The sequence below is a fragment of the Platalea leucorodia genome (assembly GCF_965183815.1).
Source record: "Platalea leucorodia genome assembly, chromosome: 23".
NCBI classification, from domain to species: domain Eukaryota; kingdom Metazoa; phylum Chordata; class Aves; order Pelecaniformes; family Threskiornithidae; genus Platalea; species Platalea leucorodia.
In genome coordinates, this window is record NC_138845.1 from 2,785,767 (window position 1) to 2,801,855 (window position 16,089).

The following is a 16,089-nucleotide window of genomic DNA, read 5'->3' on the forward strand; positions in this document are numbered from 1 at the left end:
GGGTGCCAGCTCTGTCGCACACCATCCAAAAAAAGTTGCCCGACCCCTAATAGCGCCTAATTCATCCCTCCATTAGCCAGCAATAAAGCGGCGCATCTCACCGAGCAGGGCGGTTTTGCATTTCCTAGATTAGTTGCAGTCACCGCGTGGCCCCGCCGCTTAAAAAAAATGGATTATTAAAAATATTTGTCCCCCGTTCCCCAGAAGCCCCGTGTAATGGCTTTTTCATTTTGAGCAATGTGTTCACACACCGCTTCTCAAACAATCTGTCCCGCTCTGGTTTTGCTTAATGCTCGGCAGCGATTGTGTTACAGTTGCTCTCCGGGCGGCTCTCTCCCCCACCCTGCTGCAGGATGTACCCGTAAAACACAAAATGCATTTATTCACGATTTTCTAAATTGTTTCATTTCAGAGGTTTACAAACGAGGACCACCTGGCGGTTCATAAACACAAGCATGAGATGACATTGAAATTCGGCCCTGCTCGAACCGACTCAGTCATCATAGCAGGTATGTGGCGTTCAATCCAGGCCAGCTCTGAAAACGGTGCACATTAATACAGCATGACTGCAAGATTAATACCGGGGACCAGATGCACTGAAAAACGTCTCTACCTCCCATAAAAAGCTCTTGTGATCTGCATTTAATCAGGAGGAAAGGAAAGCCAGAGGCTTCCAAGTTTCTATTTTTTTTCTTTTTTTATGGTAGTATCAGGTTTTGTGGGGGGTTTTGGTTGGGTTTTTTTTTTTTTTAGCTCTCACCCTTTTTATTAAGACTGGAAGATTTATGGACAAAAGGTCTTTCACATTTCTGCATGTGCTTTGAGGACGATGAACAAAATCTGACAAACCCAGCTTCCTCTCCTCAGCCCAGGTGTCAATTTTCTTGAGCTTTTAGGCTAGCAGTTAATAAATTAAAACGCCATCGAGTGCACTGGCTACTGCCGAGAGTGCATTTACAGAGCCCAAATGAGGCGCTCTGGCAGCGCACGGTCAATGCAGCCTTTATAAGATTGGGGGGGGGAAAAAAAAAATGTATATTGTTGTCTGGCAGCAGATCGTTGCCGGTTACAGATACTCCCCTGCCTTGTCAGTCCCCTTTCGTTCGGGCTTCTTAAAAGGGCGTGAGGTTTGTGTTACCGCTGGATGAAAAGGCTGTTGCTGAGAACAAGAAACGAGGAGGAAAGGCTTTCTGAAGCCTTGAGAGTTCATAAGGGGAAACAAAACATCTGCTGCGGGAGCCTGGCACCCTTTTCCCAGGTTCATCTCCAGCACAAATTCGGTGTTGAAGTAGGAAATAGCGATTCAGTTGGTTTCTTAAAGCCTTCAAGTTCATTGTAGCTGTGGGTCGGATCGTAAGAGAGCTCACACAGCCTTTGCTGCAAGGGCAGAAAGCTTCTCCCAGGGGAGGGCTCACAGAGACGAACCAGGCTCCCGGAGGGAGAATTAATTTCAAATGGGATCAGGCTAATGGGACTTGATGGCGAAGAATTTGGGGCAGGGGCTGAAAGAAACCTTAGATTCCTAAAGGTTGTTTTTCCTTCGGTTCACCCCCTTTCTAAACAGGGTGCACGGCGGGAGGGTTAGCTTTTGCTTGATAAACCCAGGGTGTAAAGTGGCCAGGCGGTGACAGGGGAGCAGAAATGGGGTACGGTCCCATCTCCAGCCGAAGTCCCACCTGCTCTGACAGGGATGCAGCATGAAAAGCCCCCGTCTTCGCAGCTCCCAGAGGTCTGTACTCCTCCTGCACACAAACTCGCACGGGTAAAACCGTGGGTGGGATGCAACGCTTCAGTTTTAGCACAGGGAACAGCAGCGAGGGCGGGTCTAGCCCCCTCTCCCAGCTCCTCAGTGGGTTGCTCCAGGGTAAACCGCAAAGCAAAAAAAACCCCAAACTTATTTAGCTGTGGTCAGTGCAAGACCAGCCTGTTTAACACAGGCTTTCCCTGGCTGAGCTCTTGATGGCAGATAGAGCTGCCGGGGGGTTTGCGAGGGCTATAAAGCATGCTGCCTTTGAGCAGTGAGATCTAGGGCGTTATTGCCCTACATTCCTAACGTCCTTTTATTTTTTTTTTTTTTTTTTTTAAGCCACCATTTTGTCTCTGGGTTCGTTCTCTCCCTCCCTCTTGCTTTGTGCTGAGGCCAGGGCAGCAGCCCGTGTGTTAATGAGCAGGAGGATTCAGCGTACATCTCTTGCCGTAACTCCACGGTTAAGCTAAAGAGAGTCGTAAAGAATTGTTCTCTCTCTGCCGGTTATAGCTGGCAGCAGAGAGACTTATTTAAATGGGAACGTGCACTTCTGGGGTGATGCTGTGGGCAGAAGAGCTGCTGCAATTCCTGGAGATACGAACTGGGGAAGGGTAGGACGAGAGAGGTTATACGGCTTTGCTTTGCGGCATTGTGAAAACTTCTGCTGGAGATTTGGGCCCCGGGCTGGCGTGCGTGGCTTGGAAGGACATTGCTAAATGGGGAATGGTCCGAAAAGAGCCCTGAGAGCCATTAAAGCACTGGAAAAACAGCCTCCTGCTGAGATCTTTAGTTGACAAAGTTTCTTGGTTTAATGAAGAGAGATTTGGGGGGAACCAAAGTGTGCTCAGAGGAGGCCTTTGCTTTATTAACAAAACCAATAGGTAGGGTTTGAAGTCGGGCTGGAAATAAAGCGTAGTTCTGCGACAGCAAGGCAAAGTAATCGCCGGATTTGCTTCCCGGAGGCTGCGGGAGACTCTCCACCACTGGCCGGTTTGAAATCAAATGGGATGCTTTCCGTAGACGCTTCAGGTCGAGCACAGCTACTCTGCTCGAACAGGGAGCATCCGTGCCAAACAGCCGATGTTTTATGCAGGAGGTCAGGCTAAACTATCCCAGGGATCCCCTTTGTGCTTAAAAATCTATGTAGTTTTCTGCCAGATGGATTCTTTTGGTGTAATGTGCTCGTGCCGGGCTCCCGCTAGTACCTGGACTCCTGACCTAACGTCACGCAGAAAAACGAGGCTCGCTGGGAGCTAGGAGATTTCTTTCTGCTTTATAGCCTGGGTGATGGCCAGAGAGATCATGACTCAACGTGTTAATATGGTGGAAAACGGGCCCCAGAGGGATTGCTTTGGACAGTGGTGGTAATTATTAGCACTCCCACGTAGCCGTCTGTCCTAGGATGCGCATTAATGTACGGAGCCGGCGCAGGGAGGGAAGCAACTCTGCCCGGCTCTATTCCACATCAGCGGTGGAGCTGCTCCGATCAGCCGTTTCCCCTCGCATCACTCCATATTTTTGAGATCTGCTGTTGCAGGGAGATCAAACCCCACTCTTTTCCTTCCTTGCAGCAGCAATTCAGATGAGGACAAGCAAAACCCTGGGGTGGGAGGGACAGGACACGACCCAAAGGCAGGAATTTCACAGAAATCACTGCAATGATTATTTTTTTTTTTTAAGCAGCGTTTACCAGAGAAACAAAATCAACATGAAATTATTTTCCCCTTTCTGAATTGTCAGTTGCTTTGCAAACACGACACACAGTGGAAAAGCATCCAGACTTTCACAAAACAGAGGCCACATTTGCTAGGGGTCCCCGGAGAGGGCCGAGGTGGTTCAAATGAATTCTCTAGCCTCTCTTTAACCAGTGCTTGGTGTTACAACCCAAACAGATCAGACTCCGACCCCGACTAGGTTCTTGAAGAACTGCGAAGAAGTGGGACTCTTCAATGAACTGGCCAGCTCCTTTGAGCACGAGTTCAAGAAAGCTGCGGAGGATGACGAGAAAAAGGCAAGAGGCGAAGGCCACCGTTGCCGTAAAACTGAGCCGGGTGCATATTGTGGGGGCTGGCGGGGGGACGGTGCCGTTGTGATGAAAGGCACATGTTGTAGGGTAACTAAGCGTGGGCTCGGATTTAATATGCTGGCTTACATGGGACTTTATTTTTTTAACTGGGGTGACTTTGGCTGGCTATCCTGCAATCCGAGGCCTGGTGAGAGCGGATTTTAATGGCTTATTATTCCTTTGGCTTTTCACTTCAAAAAAGGGAAGGGGGAAAAAAAAAAAAGGCAGTACCCAAAATACCTCGCACCTTGGGAAGGAGATGCAGGAAAAGAGCAGGACTCTGTGAAGTGTTCAGGATCTGAGCAAAAACTCACTCAGAGCCTCCTTGGGGATCAAGATCCGTAACGATGATGCCTTTAAGGTGCAGGGAAGGGACGGAGCTCAGCCGTGTGCCTTTAGCATTTGCAGGGTGTCACCGTACGTGCAAATAGAGGGGCTCTATGGAGGAGTGAGGCTTTTTCTAACAAAGAGCTCCCTCATATGCAAGCGGTATCGATTCAGGCTGCCCCTGCCAACCTCAGGAGCGCAAGGGTCTGAAGGACAACGGGATCTCGTCAGATAGCAGCTAATTAAGGACATTTCTCCCCCCCTTTGCAGGCTCTGAGAAGCAGCAGATGCGTATTGGGCTCTTAGACTGGCACATACATTTACTAAATTGATATATGTATGTACATACGCTCACAGTCAGCGGCGCTGCTCGGAAATAAACTGCAGGAGCACAGCCGCGTAAATCTTCACCGAGATGGGGAACGGAGGAATTCAGAATTAAAACTGAAAACTGTCTTTCACCCGCTCTCCTAATAACAGGGCTCTTTAAAGCATAAATTGATCTCTCTCATTGGTATGCTGCAGGCCCTTGTCGGGGCTGCGTGGCATTTTATGCTCTGAATTCCCTGCCTTTTGTTCTCTGCAGCCCAGACCCCGAGCGCTGGGAGAAGGTAGCTGTTCGTTTGCGGTTTCACATATAAATGGTTGAGCAGCCCACAGTCTAGCCAGTTGTTTTATATGTAAGACCACCCATCTCCTGGGCTGCGCTACCTAATAGCTGCAGCTAAGATCCTTAGGCGGTTCGATGTTTTCATTTTTTGCCTTAGGATGACTGCAGTCTAAATATTTCTGCCGGCAGCCAGGCGAATGGGGCGGCGTGAAGCTTGGGGTGGTTTCAGGCGTTTGGGAAAGCATTTATCCCTCCTAGAAAATCTCTGCAGAGGCGAGGTCGCCGGGCCCAGATGGCTTGTCACTCACCGAACCTGGCCAGAGCTGCCTGCTGCATTTCTGAGATGCTTTCAACATTTGGCCGCATTGAGCCCAGTTGCTGCTGTTGTGTTTTGTCCTCCAGTTCCAAGGGTGGTCTCCACACCAGCATGTTAATTAAAACCATAGGCACAGCAGGAGCTTCCCTGGAGGCACTTTAAGTGGTTTGAAACTTTCCTGCATGTTAATCCCTTCTCCTTTGTGATTCCCAGTGCAACATCTCTGCTTAAGAGGGCAGGTAAATGGTTACTGCGTACTGCAAGCAAAGCTCCTGCGTAAATCAGTGCAGAGCGGAGGCGTTGGAGCCGCACCCCACTTGAGAGCATCTGTAGATGCCCGGATTTACCCTCTTGCCGCAATTTTCCCTCCCTTGAGGGGACTTAAAATGCAGCAAAGGAGGAGGTTTAGGTTAGGTGCTAGGACGAACTGCCAGCAGTCGGGCGAGGGAAGGAAAGCGCCGGGATTGATTGTGGAGGGAGGGAGAGCAGGTTGGACAAACAGCCGTCAGGACTGATTTAGGGAGAGTTTCTCCTGCCCCGGACGGAGGGAGGGACCGGGTGATTTGCGAGGTCTGTTGGAGCCCAGCTGAATGCAGCATCCTGCGGTCGGTGTCTCGCTCCATTGCGTGTTTCTCCGGTGCTCCCGTACGCCATCTTCTCCCAGGTCTTCTCTTCCTCCAGGTCTGGGGAGGGGAGAGGTGGCCGCGCAGTTTAGTCCCCCTCCCTCGTTGTCACCCTGCCCTTTTCCCGTCCCCAGCAAGTCATTAACTGGTTAAAATGGGGCACGTGGCACTGCTGGAACCCAGGGTGGTGGCAAGTTGCCAGGTTCAGGCATATGGTTGGGTTTTATTTTAATGGGGCGCTCATAGATATTTAATAACTTGCATGGCTCTTTGTTTGCTTTTGATAATCGGGTAATAAAATAATTCAGGCTGATTTATACAATGCTTTACAGCTCTTCTGTGAATGAAAGTGCCTTCTGTAACTCGCAGGCATTTGGCTTTGTTACCTGTTCTCCTTAGCAAAGCCCTTTTACGAAAAAAACCCCAACAACCCAAACTCGAACCCATGGAAAGAATTGGTGTGTGTTACTGAGAAACCACAAAATGGTGCCATCTGAGGCAGAGACCGTCTTTCCTAGGCCTCCGTCTCTGTTTGGATGGGGCCGGCGCGGCGCGGCACCGCTCTCCGCCTCGGGCTCCCAGATGCTACTTCAGTACAAATAAATAATAATAATTTGGCAAGAACTCAGAGCTGTAGCTCTTCCTCTGGGAGCAGCCGAATGTTTCACAAACAATATGAGCTAATTGTCCTTTCAATCCGTGGCTGGTTTTCCCGTAGAGTGCCGGAGCCCTGGACATGTCTCTGCCGTCCACCCCGGACATCAAGATAAAGGAGGAAGAGCCGGTGGAGGTGGACTCTTCTCCGCCAGACAGCCCTGCGTCTAACCCGCAGTCGCCACAGAACAAGGAGAAGGTAGGTCTCCCTGACCATGCCCTGCGGAGATGTTGGTCTCTCCTTCTCTGGATGAGAACAAGCTTTTTCTCCACTTGGGTGCCAAGGCCTGATTTGGGCTCCCTCATTTTGGAAAGAAAGAGAAAAGCTTGTTCGCTAAAATACACATTTGCTGCCCTTAAGTCTCCGCGTGGATTTGGCTAATGCAGAAAGCCTTGCTGTTCACTCTGGGAATGCTTTTCTGGCAAGGCAAAAGTGCCAAACAAGTAACGCATCTTCTCCGAGACCGGCTCCCTGTGTCCTGGGGGAGCTGGCTGGTGATTCAGAGCAGATTAGTCTGGGGTGACACAGTCTCCATCTGAGTAACTTCCCACTCTAGAGACGCTGGCTGGCGCTGGAGCCGTAATTTGGAGAGGGGGATTATTTCCCAGTGGCTGCTGCAGGCAGCAGGAGTCTGACATTTGTGCCCTTTTCCCTGCACTGGTATCAAATCAGTGTGGCTTTGGGTAAGTCGCTCCCCTCCATGCCTCAGTTTCTGCGGCGAAGGTGCCTTAATTTTCACAAAATTGCTTTTAAGCCGTCGGAAGGAAGAGACAGCCAGGTGATTATGAAACTAATAAGTAACAGCGTCTCTCCTTTTGTCTGTTGAGCCTCTTCAGGAGATCACCTCCAAGCCTGTAATCATTTCTACGCCTACTCCAACCATCGTGCGTCCAGGCTCGCTGCCACTACACTTGGGTTATGACCCGCTCCACCCTACGCTGCCTTCCCCAACCTCTGTCATTACCCAGGCTCCCCCTTCCAACAGACAGCTTGGGTAAGTGCGGAGGAGGGACACGTGCGCTGAGGTTTTTCTCCCGTACCGTCAGGCTTCCTGGGCAGTAATTAGGTACCTAAATAAGTTCCTTGATTGTCGGAACAACCGAGGTGCTGCGATTCCGGCTGCGGCTGCTTGGGCATAAGGGCCTCGTTGCTGCACTGTCTACAAAAGCGGAATGGGGTGTAAGTGCAGAAAGCAGGAACTAATTGTTGCAGTGTAACGAAACGAGGCAAAACTCACCGCGGGGAGAAATTAAACCCAATCCCCAAACACGTTGACATGACACTCGCTGTCTACGATGGGAGCGTGGCCTGACTGGGGACTCCCAAGTTGCTTTTGCAGCCTGATGCGGTGGAGAGAGCTCAGCTAAACCGACGGTAGGAAATTGTCTGGATCTTTAATGGCTTTGGGATTTTCTCAGACAGCTGTTGCCTCTGAAGTGTAACCTCTTCTGCAACCTGCTGGCCTCCTTCATGGTCAGCTTCTGCCTCGGGAGCTGTTTGTTTCAGCAGATCTAATGACCTGCTCCTTTTTGCCCCTTTAACAGTCTGGATCCGAGGCTCCAGAGCACTCGCTGCGGCGGTTATGAGCCTGCCACACCGTTAGGTAGCTCTGGCCCTGCACATAAAAGGAAGGAGCCTGAAGGATGCAGGAAACGCATTACAGTGAGCCCTCAGGAGACGTATATTTACCCCCACTTCTATTCTTTGGTGTCAGGATGCTTCTTTTTCGCTGTGGTCCTGGCCTCTTTCTAATTACCCTTGTTTGAGGCTGGCTCCTTACATTAACCAGGCCATTCTTTTTGGCTGTCAGTTCATATTTTTGTGTGTGTTTTTGCTTTGACCCGCTGGCACCATCAATCCAGACTTCCTGACGGAAAGTTTTAAATCCTGTCTTGAGGCATTAAGGGGTTAAGTGATTGTCCTGGGGTTTTGAAAGGGCATTATATTCCTCCTGTAACCCCGCACAGGCAGAGACACGCGGGGCTGTTTGGAACCGAGTCCCCTTGCGCTTGAAGACATGAAAAAATCAGAAAGTCTAGTAAGCTAGACTTTAATATGATTTTATGTGCCCTTTGCAGCCTACGGGGGTAGATCCCGCCTAGGGCGTGAGAGTTGAACGCGTTCTACGGAGAGGTTGGGCTGCAGCTTTAACGAGGGTCCCTGCGTTAGGGCCACTGCGGTTGTGGTGGGGCTGTCAGCGTGACAGAGATGGAGGGGAGGCTGTGACCTCCCTGTAACTCGGCTTGTTAGGCTGGGATTTTCAAAGCAGCCTGGAGGATTTGGGATGCCCAATAGAAATGAATGAGAGTCGAGCGTTCGCGTTCCCAAGGCAGCCTTAAAAATTCCAGCCTGAGTTATTGGCACGATGAACTCCCCCCTCTGACCCACATCCCCTGCTTCTCCCCACCCTGCCATTACTCCATGCCAGCACGGCTTCCTCCGAGGATCCCAGGCAGCCCAGCCTCCTCGGTCCCCTTCCCTGAGCTCAGCAGAGGAGGCAGCAGCAAATTTTTTTTCTCCCTCCCCCAAAGTCAGGCTCCCAGCAGCTCTGCTCTTCTCTTCCCGGCTCGTCTCTGCCTCCATTCGGCTCCTTGCTGCGCTGTCATGAGCTGAGAAGGAGCAGGAGATCAGCCCTTGCTGGCAGGGACGGTTTCCTTGCTTTCCCCATCGGCCGGAGCAGATCAGCTCCGGCTTTTCTCTCCTAGAAAGGCTGAATCCGGACGGTCAGAACCGGAGCACAGTGAGGTTTGTGACGCTTCGAAATGGAGGCAGGGATGTGTGTGCCTGTTTGTCACCACATGCAGAAACACCGCCTTTTGCTGCAAAGTGATCTGCAATGGAAAAAGTTCTTGGTATTTTTAATTTGTCACAATTAGGCTCCGGCGCGATCGCCGCCTCCCCCAGCCTGCAGTGAGCGGGGCCGTTCCCCGTCTCCCGGAGCCATTGTCTGGGCAGACACAAGCCAGCCCTGCATCGACTCCATATTTAGGAGTTTTTCTCTGGAGTCAGAAGCGCTTGTTAATGGAAACCTAAATCCTTACAAACCCTCTCGTGGGAGCTCAGCAGACGTGGCTCACAGGCCAAGAAGTTACTGGTAGGCAGGAGCAGCTGCCCAGACCCCCCATCTGCCCAGTGCCAGGCTCAGCCCGGGAGGGCGCTTTTAATCTCCCCGAGGAGGAGCTGCAGCAGCCCCTGGATGTGCTTTTCTGTCTGTTCAGGTGGGCATCGTGTCTCGGGGCTTTGGCAGCCGTGGTGTTTTGGCCGGCCAGTGTATGCCCAGGAGTTAGCCAGGGCGCATCGTAACACTGGCCATCAGCGCCGCTGCCAGCCCCGAGCGAGGAGCGGCAGCCTGGGTCACCTCGGCGTGACGTTGGCACGTGCTGGCTGCCGTGCGGTGAGCGTGCGGGAGGCTGAGTTACCTTAACACGTGCCCAGCTAGGCTTTGCACCCACCCTTTCAGGACGTGCCATTCAGAAATGGGAAAATGAGCCCAAATCCACTAACCAGAATTAATTCGCCCTTCTGCCCTTGAGCTCGTGGGGCTGCCGGGTCAGCATAAACTTGAAATAATCCATGAGAACTTGAATTGTTGTTTCTCCAGGTCTCCCACAGGTTCCCTTCCTCTTGTCGTGCAGCTTGCAAACGGACAGACCATGCCCGTCCTCCCAGGCCCTCCCGTACAGATGCCTTCTGTTATATCGGTGAGAGAAACTTCCAACACAGCTCCGCGCGGGAGAGGAGGGGACAGTGTTTTTCCCCTGCCAAATATATGCAGGCACTTCCATTTTGTAAAAATTAAAATATATCTCCCCCTCTGTGCAAGATACGACTGGAAGAGGAGGAGGAGGAGGGGGCCCAGCTCTGGCAAGGTAGTAATAACATGTCGATCACACTAGAGGGCAATAAGTCTGGAAAAAAACAAAGCCTTGCCTGGACAGATGGCTCATGCCATTGATCCAGGGCTGGGAACTGTAGGATCCCTGATTAGCTGCTTCCATTTGGAACAGCGTGCCTCAATTGAAACCAGTCGAGCTTGCAGAGAACATGTTGGTCTTTGCAGTCCAGGAAAGCCACCCTAACCTTGCCAGTGTGCTAAAGAGCTGTTTGAATATCAGCCTCGCGGGTTGTGCTTTTTGCATGCGGAGAATTTGCCGTGGTGCAGAACTCACGAGCAGATTTGCATGGTGGGTGGCTTGTACGTCTTGCGAGCGCTTCAGCTTCCGACCAAGCAGCTCGCGTGAATCCTGTCTGTCCTGCTGGGCATGTCTTTTGGGTTTTGAGTGAGTAACGGCCAAAACCTTCTGCCTCAGGTAACAGGAATGTTGACGTCAAAGTAGGCAGACTGCAGGCAGCTCGGCATAGCTTGGAGGCACGGAAACGTCTTCGTACCTTCCTGATCGTTTGAAACACGACTTGCATTTGTAGTGCTTTGCAACAGCGTACCTGAGCGGCTTATAAAAGCAAGCACAAATCCTAGTTTTTCCCCTCTTTGGTGAGGGAGAAAGCTCTCCGTGTTTAGGAGGGGATGCTGTGACTTACCCTTGGTGTTGCGGCAGCTTTGCGATAGAGCTGGGCAGAGAACCAGAGGGGATCTCGTACCCTTCCTCTCCATCTGGTCTCCTCTACTGGTGGGGAAAAGCCCTCTGGGAGGGAAGGGAAGGAGGGAGGGTTTAGGGCTGCCCTCCTCCCTGTCCTCAGCGCTCGGCTGGTATGGCTGGGTGATTCCGAAACAGCCACCGTGGCCACCAAAGGAGTGGCTGCTGGCCTTCAGTGACAGCAGGCATAATTGATGGCAGTAGTTAAACGCTGAATGTTTGTCAAGATTTATAAATGTGCTTGGTCGGGGAATTATTACAGAGCCGCTTCGTGGAGCGCGCTTGCGAAAGCACCTCAGCTTCCAAAACCCATGTGTTGCTTCCTCCCCGATAGCTGGCTCGGCCGATGTCCATGGTGCCGAACATTCCCGGTATTCCCGGGCCGCCCATCAACAGCAGCGGGTCCATTTCACCATCAGGACTTCCAGTGCACTCCGAAGCCAAAATGGTGAGTGTCCGAACACATGCTGGGGAGGGTGTCGCATCCACGGTGTTGTCCCTAAGTCTTCACTAGCTCCTCCAGAAGAGACTCCGTCTGGAGGCTTTTTCCCTGCAGCCTTCGCGAAGACCCACTGCTTCTCCGAAATCCTGCGCGGCCATCGGAGCGCCTCCCCGCACCGAGAGCAGGTGTTACAAATGCCACCAGGAATATTAGACTAATCAGCGCTGCGGCTCTGGCAGGCAGAACCGGCACGCTATTGTCAAGACAAACCTCAGCCCCATCCTAAACGCGGCTGTTTTGTAAAGCTGGCGCTTCTAGTTCCAAGATAACAGATGGGTTGGAGGTGGGCTTGAGGAAGGCAGAGCCAAGAGAAGGGATGTTGTGCTGTAATCCAAGGATCCTGGTAATGGTTTTCATGTAGACCTCTTTAACTAAAAGCTTACGAAAGGATTTTCCTCTCCTGGCTCTTCGTGGCTCAAACTGGGCGCACGCAGCGGGGGGAAGCAAACCTAAGTTTGCAGACAAATCGCAGCGAAACCCCCTGTCTTTTTGGCTGCGACGGGGTGGAGACGTTTGCAAACCCACCTCTTCCAGCGGCGCCGCTCGCCGTTGCGGGTGCGTTGTCACTGCTCCCATTGCACCCTGCTCAGGTGTCTGCAGGATTCATGGGCAGATCAGAGCTACAAGTGGGGTGAGAGATCTTAAACTCTGAGGCATGAAAAGCCACCCTGCCCCGCTGGCCTCTGCCTGGCTGCCCAGAGGAGGAACTTGGAAGACACGCGTAGGTCCTTCTCCACCCCAGAAGGACCCCTCTGTGGGTGCTCAAGGACAGTTGGGCTCCGCAGCCTGTTCAGTCCGTGGTCTTTCTGCAGAGCCTGCCAGCTGGGGAGGGGACCGGTGCCAGTTGCAGTAGCAATTTTGGGATGCGGACACCTGTCTGCTTGGGCCTAAGTTGGAAGCCGCTGTCTGTCTTTGTGTAGGCCAGATGGTGATGGCTTGCAGTTGGATTTGAATCAGCCGCGGTCCCTGAAGAGCCCGTTTCCCCACGGCCTGGCTCCTTGGAGGATAGAGGAGCTGGTTAAAGCCTTAACAGCATGAAAAACAAGTCCACTGATGTCCTTTTTTCTCCTTTAACAGAGGCTGAAGGCCAGCTTGACGGCATCTTCCTCGCTGAATGGCAGCAACTTGGTGGTGGGCTCAGCCAGCACGATGGTGACCGCACGTCCAGAGCAGAGTCAGATCCTTGTCCAGCACCCTGACGCCCCTTCCCCAGCTCAGCCACAGGTCTGCTGCTGCTTAGCCTGCGAGGCTGGGCTGGAGGTGCTGTGGGTTTCTGGGCCTCGGGCAAAGAGGAGGAAAATCTTGCAGCTTCCTGGTTTGCAGAATGGGTTAAAAACCTTGTTTTTTCAGTGCCGCTTCAGCACTAATGCTCTCAAGCACCACCAGGCAGAAAACTTCAGCAACATGTTAATTTGCTTGACAAGGTCTGGAGTTCCGAAAGAATATTTCGCTCTATTCTCCCTGCTCAATTACTGGGGTTAAACGCTCCCCTCTTAGGCAATCAACTCCACCGGCTCCTGCCAGCTAACCAAATGCCAGCCTTCCATCAGGATCGCCACCTGCTCCGTCAGTTAGATAGGCTTCCAAAAGTTTAATATCCATATGCTGCCTGACAGCGAGTACCGGAGTGTAACTGCACTCCCCGATTGTGGCAGTGTAATTACAGAGCCCTCGCAGAAGCGCCGGCAAGGCTGTGTCTGCGGGACTGTTTGCCCTCGCTGACTTTTCCTTTGTTCTCCCAAATTAAAACTGGGAAATGTGCAGCGTTACGAAATCTTTTTGTACCAGTTGCCTCTGAGAGCTTGTTTAGCTGAAGACATTCAGGGAAAATTCAACCCAAATTAATTTTTAAAGCAAATCACCCACTCAGAAACTGTAATTTGTGCTCTGCCAGTGAGTTACTGAACCCAAATGGAGTTACTGAACCCAAATGGAGACGGCGCTTTGACCGTGCGTGGTTACATGCGTCAGAGCGGGATCAAGCGCTCCCAGCCCTGCAGCTGGAAGTTACCCTCTGTCAGCTGATACGTGGTTGCTGGCTGTGTGGGAATCTCCGAAGTCATTGCAGTGTGAAGTGCTTTTTAAAGTCTCTTAAGTGAAATTAAAAGGAAGGCGTTTTCTCCGCGCTGCCCGTGGTCATTTACCATGTTAGCTCCTCGTCATGGAGGGGAGGAAGCTTCTGCTGTCAGTTACTGCCAGTAGCTGACGGTACAAGTTTGGGATTTTACTAATTCCCCTGACATTCACACGTTCACCCGGTTCAGGATCTCGGAGAGTCCGTGTGGATTCACACCTGAAGTCTGCAGGGCACTTCAGGCTCAGCTGAGGAAGGGCTGCCAGAAACGCCTCTGAAAGGGACTTTGTCCCAGCCAGGGCTCCGGCCCCGTGGTGTGCGGTCCTGGCTGCTCCGCAAAAGCAAATCCCTTTTTGCCCCAGCCGCACGAGCTGGCATCTCCTCTGCCGAACTCTGGTTAGGCCGGTGTGTGTCTGCTTGCCTGCCCCAGAGCTTCTTTTCAGCATCTCTTTCCTGTGTCCCATCTGCAGGTTTCCCCTGCCCAGCCCACCCCCAGCACCGGCGGGCGACGGAGACGCACGGTTGACGAAGACCCGGACGAGCGCCGGCAGCGGTTCCTGGAGCGGAACCGGGCTGCCGCGTCCCGCTGCCGTCAGAAACGCAAGCTCTGGGTGTCTTCCTTGGAAAAGAAAGCCGAGGAGCTCACGACCCAGAACATCCAGCTGAGCGTGAGTATGTAACCGTGGAGGCAGAGCACAGCCCTTTGCCAGCGTTAGGACCATCGCTCCGGAGGGAACATCTTCCCCGTGCTGCGAGACAACGTGCATTTGGACGCTGCTCTCTGGAGCAGGATTGCTGCCTCTGTGCCTAGATTTCACTCCCTGCTTTCCATCCTGCTGCTCTGCCTTGAGCAGGCCATGGGGGAAGAGCACTTCAGTGCTCTTGTTCCTCTCCCTTTCCCCCTCGAAAGGGCTCTGCCTCTGCCCATCACGGCAGTAGCTCAAGCAGCGTTGGCCAAGGATTGAAGGGTCTGCAAAGACTGAACTGGTGTCCGTTCTGGGCTTTTTCTTTCGCTGCTGGCTAGTGGCTCATGTGGTGGGATTTTTTTTTCAATAGCACTGATCATGGTATTTTTATTCTCTTCCCAAGATAATTATAGAAACTGTTTCCTCAGGCAATTTTGAAATACAATTGACTGGGTTTCAGCTGTTTCTCCAAGCATTTCCATAGAGGAATAATATGCTGCACAAAGTTTTCAGGGGAGTAGACCTGGTTTACAGAAGCTCACAGAGGTACCAAGAGCTTGGAGGAGCTCTGATGTTCCCCACAGCCTGGCGTGGGCTTAGCTGGTTGTACACTCAGCTTCTCGCTCCATTTAGTTTTCCTTCGGAGCCAACGGCACGCCGGAGTGTCTGACTCAAGCAGTTGGCATTAGCAGGAGGGCTCAGGCAAATCTGTGTCCAGGATTAGGTGATTAACACAGCGAGGGGCTTTCCAGGCAGCGGTGGGGGCTGCTGGAGGGAAATGCTGCAGTCCGTGTCTGCATTCCCCAAACCCGGAAACTTTGTTTGGTATTCTTGTGCCAGAGGCATCTCAAATTAGACAACAAATTGTAAGTTTGCAGGGCACATAAATTAACGTCCTGCTGTTGCTAGAGGCTGCTGTCAAGAGCATGAGTGATGCATACGTGCGTGTTTGCTTTTCAATCTCAGAATGAAGTTACGCTACTGAGGAACGAAGTTGCTCAACTTAAACAGCTCCTGCTGGCTCACAAGGACTGCCCCGTCACTGCACTACAGAAGAAAACACAGGGCTATCTCGGTGAGTGATGAACTTTTGCTGGTCCTTACTACCCTTTAAGTAGGTCTAAGCAGATGAAACCTGAGTTAAAATGTAAAGGAACAGAGTTTTCGTTCTTAGTCTCTGCTCCACCACCCTCAGCGACTGCACCTGGCAGGACAAGGACAGACCTTGGTCCTGTGTCTTCTGCTGATACGGCTCCGCAGCCTTCGCAGTGGGGAGGATCACCCAGGCTGGACCTGCAGATTTGCCCTGCAAATTGGCTCTTTAACCTGGTTTATAAGATCTTGCAGCCAGGCAGCGAGGGCAATCGCGGTGCGAAAGCGCCGAGGGAAGGAGGTAGTGCATCTCCCTCCGCGTCTCTGTGGTGTGAAATATTTGACAGAGATCCATATCTCCGCTTCTCCCTGGAGCGCGGGCCAGCGTCTCTCCACCCGCTCCCAGGCAGCTTGCCAAGCACTTGATATTCTCTTTGAAGTTAAAAACTATTGCTGCTCTGAAAGTGAAGCCAGAGTCAGAAAAGGCCAGACTCTATAAATGACATCATGGGGCTCAATATCTCATTCTCTGCAATTCACATCAAATTGGCTCAGGTTTGGAACCAAGAAGGCTTCTTTTTTATCTTCTTTTCTTTCTTTTTTTTTTTTTTAATGCTGCCTATTTCATTATAATCAACCTGGGAGCTAAACATTATGTCTGGATTCTTATGTCATCTCTGCAATAACAATTCCACGCTGTGGAATTTGCGCAAAGACTTTGGGAGGATGCTGGAGTCCCCTAGCGTTGCCTAGATCAACGGGAGGAGAGGCAGGGATGGATGGAGGAGAAGGAAAGG

At 51.9% G+C, this 16,089-nt stretch overlaps 1 protein-coding gene across 7 annotated transcripts in view; it reads left to right on the top strand.

Annotated features, from left to right (window-relative positions):
• LOC309600214 (cyclic AMP-dependent transcription factor ATF-7) overlaps positions 1–16,089 on the top strand; it is a 69,606-nt gene that overhangs the window by 46,172 nt on the left and 7,345 nt on the right. For 6 of the 7 annotated variants that reach the window (XR_014230415.1, XM_082332308.1, XM_082332312.1 and 3 more), the window contains 9 exons: positions 413–509; positions 3,640–3,758; positions 6,407–6,541; positions 7,171–7,337; positions 9,945–10,044; positions 11,273–11,386; positions 12,518–12,664; positions 13,985–14,182; positions 15,167–15,275. Coding sequence is in view for 6 of the 7 variants with exons in the window: in XM_082332308.1 (XP_082188434.1) it covers positions 413–509; positions 3,640–3,758; positions 6,407–6,541; positions 7,171–7,337; positions 9,945–10,044; positions 11,273–11,386; positions 12,518–12,664; positions 13,985–14,182; positions 15,167–15,275 (1,186 nt within the window). In the remaining variant the exon portion in view is untranslated. The remainder of the gene's footprint in view (positions 1–412; positions 510–3,639; positions 3,759–6,406; positions 6,542–7,170; positions 7,338–9,944; positions 10,045–11,272; positions 11,387–12,517; positions 12,665–13,984; positions 14,183–15,166; positions 15,276–16,089) is intronic. The other variant, XM_082332311.1, reaches the window with a different exon arrangement.